Source organism: Rhinichthys klamathensis, unplaced genomic scaffold, assembly GCF_029890125.1.
Source record: "Rhinichthys klamathensis goyatoka isolate OS25496 unplaced genomic scaffold, OSU_Roscu_1.1 h1tg000035l_1, whole genome shotgun sequence".
Lineage (NCBI taxonomy): Eukaryota > Metazoa > Chordata > Actinopteri > Cypriniformes > Leuciscidae > Rhinichthys > Rhinichthys klamathensis.
Window position 1 is genome coordinate 6,688,370 of NW_026606583.1, and position 6,000 is coordinate 6,694,369.

General features: G+C 37.6%; 1 protein-coding gene across 1 annotated transcript; it reads right to left on the minus strand.

Moving 5' to 3' along the window:
* Positions 1 to 2: 2 nt before the first annotated feature.
* Positions 3 to 4,518, minus strand: nif3l1 (NIF3 NGG1 interacting factor 3-like 1 (S. cerevisiae)). Its single transcript, XM_056246035.1, has 7 exons — positions 4,453 to 4,518; positions 3,362 to 3,993; positions 3,134 to 3,290; positions 2,921 to 3,044; positions 2,087 to 2,225; positions 480 to 563; positions 3 to 353 (listed from the first exon to the last, which is right to left on the minus strand). Exons 2-7 carry the CDS (start codon positions 3,984 to 3,986, stop codon positions 169 to 171), a joined length of 1,314 nt encoding a protein of 437 aa, XP_056102010.1. The 5' UTR covers positions 3,987 to 3,993; positions 4,453 to 4,518; the 3' UTR covers positions 3 to 168.
* Positions 4,519 to 6,000: the final 1,482 nt, after the last annotated feature.

A 6,000-nucleotide genomic window follows, 5' to 3' on the forward strand; every position in this document is an offset into this window, starting at 1 on the left:
TGTGCGTATCAAATATGATACAGTAGGCTGGATAGGACAGTTTATTTTGCTTATTTATAGGAAAATGTTACATTTGCATTTCCAAACTAAAGGTCAGAAACTGAATATTCCTTGTGATATCCATATATTCAGTCCAACATGACTAAATGGCTGTGTGATCGGTTGAGATCAGATCACCTGTAGCGGATCTCGGTCTCGTTGAGAAACGGATACGGTAATGGTGTCGCCCAGTCGTGCAGCCAGTCTGTTTCTGAATACGGTCAGGAAGCCTCTCTCGCTGTTGCTGTGCTCGCTGAGAATCACACTCGTGCCTTTAGAAACCGCATCTAGAACCTCATGATGGGACATCTCACCTGAACATGTGAAAAATAAGCTTGGGTTAATCGCACATTTTTTGTACTGTTATTATTTGTACTCTGGGACTTCAATAAATTGATGAACATCAGCTTTTGTTTGTTTCTGTGCCGTGTGTGACGTACCAGTGATGTAGAGGTCTGCTTTTACTCCCTGTATGACAGACGCTCCGGAACCTGCACATACTGCAACCGTCTTCACCATAGAGTCTAGCACATCATATAAAATGACGTTAGGTGATGATAACCGCACACGTTACATCCACTGTTCAGTCTGACTCTTATTTTTCAATGCTATTTTCTGTGAATGTGAGACTTCCAATTCATTAGCCAGTCTACGGGTAAATAACTAGAGAAATAACTAAGTGCAGTAAACAGTAAAACTATTTGTGCTACAAACCAGTTTGTATATGATTACTTGGGCTGCCCCCTAATAGTCGACCAAATGTTAGTCGATGACAGTCCAAATTTGACTTGGTTGGTTGCAGTTGGCTGGTCCATGTGGTAATTGTGTCAGCCAGGAAATCCAAAAGTTCGCCTATCATTGATTGACCTGGCTTATTATTAAACATGGCTTATTATTTTAAACATGCAAGTAGTAGCCTAACGTTAGCCACTTTGCATGGCCGCCTGCTCTAACATTAACCAAGAAGATAAATGTGCGCTATTATTAGGCGCATATACAAGTGTTCGGGCGGAGTGTGTAAGCTAAATTAGTATCGAGTTTACAGCATGGCATGTTTAACTTAAAGGGATAGTTCACTTTGAAATTAATTTTTTATATGATTTAGCTTACCTTAAGGGCATCCAAGATGTAGGTGTCTTTGTTTCCGCAGTAGTTTCAATTTTGATATTTTTAGGTCAAACCGTTCTTGTCTGTCAGTCATATAATGCAGGTCTATGGTCACCACCTCAAAGAGCATGCACAGAGAAGTCCAAATTAAACATGATTTAATGACTCGTAAATGTACGTACACATTGATGGCCTAAGACACGAAACGAGCGGTTTGTGTGAGAAAACGAACAGTATTTATATCGTTTTTACCTCTTGTAACCACAGCCACGTCCAAGTGATCTGAGGGCGCCGGCGCTTCGGTCTGTGCGTTACAAGAGGTAAAAACGATATAAATACTGTTGGTTTTCTCACACAAACCGCTCGTTTGGTGTCTTAGGCCATCAATGTGTACTTACATTTACGAGTCATTAAATCATGTTTAATTTGGACTTCTCTGTGCATGCTCTTTGAGGTGGTGACCATAGACCTGCATTATATGACTGACAGACAAGAACGGTTTGACCTAAAAATATCAAAATTGAAACTACTGCGGGAAATAAAGACACCTACATCTTGGATGCCCTTGAGGTAAGCTAAAACATACCAAAAATTAATTTCAAAGTGAACTATCCCTTTAACGTGCATTTCTCTCAATAGACAAATCCACTATACTGCGTCAATTTCATCTTTGCAGCAGACACTGACTCAGAAAACACATTTATTAAATTATTAAAATGTTCACAGTCTCCCGTCTGTTTTTTGGACACATTCTTAATCATTACTTTTGCCGTTGCGCTGCAGCAGCTTTATGCGTGCACTTGAGCGCTTAAAGGCTTATTGCTATGGTTTAATATTTCTCTGTAATGTAGAACAATGTTACATAATATTCTTTCTCACCCCTGAAACTCAAACATTTACTTTTACATTACAAATAAGGTGGATAACTCTCATTCCCCACCTAATGTTTGTTGGTCCCCCAGGGCGAGTCTCAAATGGGGCAAACCCAAGTGAGTCTTCATTTTCTGCACTGCTGTGGAAACAGACACTGGCTTATCCAGAACACTGAGTCGTCCTTGACCACAACCCAACAAGGGAGGCTAGAGAAGAGAAAGAAAAGGAGAAAACAGAGACAGGTCAAATTAAAATGATATATCACAATGTCAATTATCAAATTCAATTAAAAGTGTTTATAACACATGGTCCTAGAAATATATATATAATTATCAGTGGACAAGAATCATCACATGCTCTGTGCAATTATATATAATATTAGCTTTTTTCTGGCTGTTTTTAGCATTTTCTGTTCACAGTTATGTTTGTGCCATTTGACTGTGAAGTCTCATCTACTCACCATGGCTGCATTTATTTGATAAAAAATACAGTAAATAATATTGTGAAATATTATTACAATTTAAAATGACTTGTCTATTTGAATAGATTTTGAAATATAATTTATTCCTGTGATCAAAGCTGAATTTTCAGCATCATTACTCCAGTCTTCAGTGTCACATGATCCTTCAGAAATCATTTTAATATGCAGATTTGCTGCTTGAGAAACATTTCTTATTTTTATAAATGTTGAATTTTTTGAGTTAGAGAAAGAGTGCAACATTTTTTCAGGATTCTTTGATAAATATTAAGGTCAAAAGACCAACATTTATTTGCAATATAATTTTTTTTTTAACATTATAAATGTCTTTACTGTCTCTTTTAATCAATTTAAAGTATCTTTTCTGAATAAAAAAATTCATTTATTTTAAAAATATCTTTCTGACGAATCAAATTTACTCACCTGCTGGACTTGTGTGATGTTCAGGGATTTGCTGGCATGTGGATTTGAAACCAGAATCTGCACAGCAGGAGTTAGGGCTGAACTATTACAAGTTAGATTCACCTGCTGCCCTCCACTTTCATTTCTGAAGATGAATGTGGAGCAGTATTTGAATAAATATCAATGTATTAACGTACATATCATGCGCAAAACTACTTGCAAATGTATACTTACCTTATTGTAGAGCACTGAAAAGTTTCACTGCCTTCTATGCGTCTCAGCTGCTCCAAAAGGCGGTTTAATTCTTCTTTATTCATGGACGAGAACTCAAGCCTGTGTTTCTGAGGGCCGCTGGAGTGGGCTTGACTTAATACTGACACTTGTCCGCTGCCTGTGAATAGAGGCACAAGTAAGATTTTCTGACTGTTTGACCCAGACTACAGAAAAAGTGTTCTTTCTTACCCATTCCTCCAACCAGCCAATCATTAACGCCTCCTTCGACACTGTCCCATGAAGTGTGTGGGGAGAAAATGGCAATGCCGCCCTCTATTGCTCTGATAGTCAACCGCTGCTTCCAGTCCTTCTGAAGCAGACGTTTGAAAGGTCGAAAGAGTGGCGGGTGGTATGAGACGATGAGGTCGCAGTTCATCGCTACAGCTTCATCCATGACGGTTGTTGTGAGGTCATTGGTTAGCAGGATTGTTTTGACTGGACGTGGTTTGCTGGGCTCCACCAACAGGCCAACATTATCCCACAATTCAGCCAATGACAGTGGAGCAAGCTGTTCGAGAACCTCGAGGACTCCCTGTAAATCCATGTGTCCAGCAGAATGGGGGAAACCAGACAGATAACGAATAACTTTATCAGACTGGAGGAGTACAGGAAAACTAGACCTTGAGGGAGGGGGGTGTTGAAGAGACAAACGTGGGCCAGGGGAATATGCAAAAAGAGAAGCGAGAAATGAATGCGAGGATGAAAAATGGAATGTAGAAAGCTGCGGACTACAGAGATATCTGCTGTTTTTGAAGGAGATGATACAGCTCAAATGGAGAAGTTTTCCAGAAAATTCCCTACATCTGGTGAACATGAGGAACCTGTGAAAGAATAAATGTCACATTTAGAAACTTATGTCTAACATCAAACATGCAATGCAAGTACAGGACTTTTTAGGAGTCTGTATTCAGGATGTTTCACAAGTCTCTAACTGTGTTTTCATGGGGTCAAAATCACGACTGCAACTTTTAAAAATATTTACTCAGCACATATCAATATAATGCATGTGATACTTGGCATTTTTTCATTGAATGTATACTGATCACGATAATTTATTAAATAATAGGTCATTTTTCCACATGTGTTTGTAGTCTGCACTGCCATCATCAGGTAATTTAACAACTTGCTACAGCAAAAAGCTGCACGCGGAAAAAGATTGTCAGATTAACTGCGCTGCAATAAACTGTTTAAAACACAAGTCAGAAGGATCGGCAGCGCTCTGCAGATTGAGATTACGCTAAGCAAACTAAACAACGTGTTATATTAAACATAGAACTCACTGGAAATGTCACTTCCTGGAGCGAATGAAAGCGGCAGCTGTCAGTCGATAGAACGTGAGAACGTAGTATGGCTTGACACGTCATATCCGTTCATCCGCATTTTTTATTCTGGTTCTTGTAGTTTTTTTAATGAACGCCAAGAGCATCTTATCCACCTTATTTTTAAGAGAATGCAATAAAGAAAAAAGAAAGAAAGAAAAAAGAAAAACCTCAAAAATAAAACTGATAGAAGGATCATGCAATTATAGAAAGACGTAGATTGATAATAAATGTTATAATATTATTGTGATTTCAGTTTTTTTATATATATATTTAATTTGATTATTTAATATATTTTTTCTTAAACATGTAGCATAGAAACTGCAATTAATTAAACAATTGTGAAAAATTAATTAAATTAAATTAAATTAAATTAAATTAAATTAAATTAAATTAAATTAAATTAAATTAAATTAAATTAAATTAAATTAAAATACTCCCTGGTTCACGTATTATGCTGTTAAAGTGATTCTTTTCTCATATATAAATGCTACATACAGTAATTACTGGAAATTCATGTCTCTGGGGATTTGTGACTTTAAAAAACATGGTGTTATGAAAAAGCTGATTAGAATGAGAGGTCGTGATCCCGATCAACCAATAATGCTGCAGTCTGACCTGCTGTGCAGAAGCCGCAGTATCATGAATAAGAGAGAGAGAGAGATTTATGCGGATAACACACCCTGTCATGCGATGTTTCAGGGATAAAACTGAAATGATGGGCCAGAGGCCATAATCATTACATCATTTCCCATCGTGTATCCCTCTTACAGCTCTCTTCATATGAAAGATCCATCATCTGTCCATCAGCTGGTTCATTCTTCGATCATACTCTTCTTTCAGTATACTGGAGGCATTCTTGTATGCCTATTCTCTATTCTCTACAACCACATGTTTTTCTTAAATGTTTCTTTGTTCCGAAAGGGTGAAAGCGTCACAGATTTAGTCTAGTTTTGTTCTTTGCGAGTCTACAATTCATGTTTGGATCCCATACACTGAAACCAATACGTGTTATATAAGTTTTTAATCTAGCACTTTAGTGGCATGAATCTTGGCCTTGGCACTGGACAGCGTGACTAGAGCCGGAGTGCAGTTGTGTGGGACAGATGTGCTCTGTAATATTGTGTGCGAGGGAAAGGGGTGTTCGTTTACTTTGGGTAATTTGTGGCCTAAGCCCTTCAGTCCCAGCTGTCAAGCAAATACAACAGCGACTATTGTCGTGCGACTGCAACAGAGGATTCTGGATCTGTGTTTGGTCAGATCAAGATAATCTGGGCAATAACCACCTACAAAAAAATATATTTCAAGTGATTGCATGTTTTTGTTTTTTTTTACTTTCTATTCATCAAAGAATTCTGGAAAAAAAAAAAGTTTTTATCACAGTTTCCACAAAAATAATCAGCAGCACAACTGAAAATGCAGCACAAAATCAAAATGAAATAATGGCTGCTGATATTGCAGCTTTGTATCACAGAAATAGGAAATATTCAAATAAAAACAGCTATTTTA

Coding starts and splice junctions, on each gene's coding strand:
- nif3l1 (XM_056246035.1), bottom strand. CDS start 3,986: ATGTTCACCAGATGTAGGGAATTTTCTGGAAAACTTCTCCATTTGAGC. Junction 3,291..3,361: donor TTGGCTGGTTGGAGGAATGG/GTAAGAAAGAAC, acceptor CTCTATTCACAG/GCAGCGGACAAGTGTCAGTA. Junction 3,045..3,133: donor TTTCAGTGCTCTACAATAAG/GTAAGTATACAT, acceptor ATTCATCTTCAG/AAATGAAAGTGGAGGGCAGC.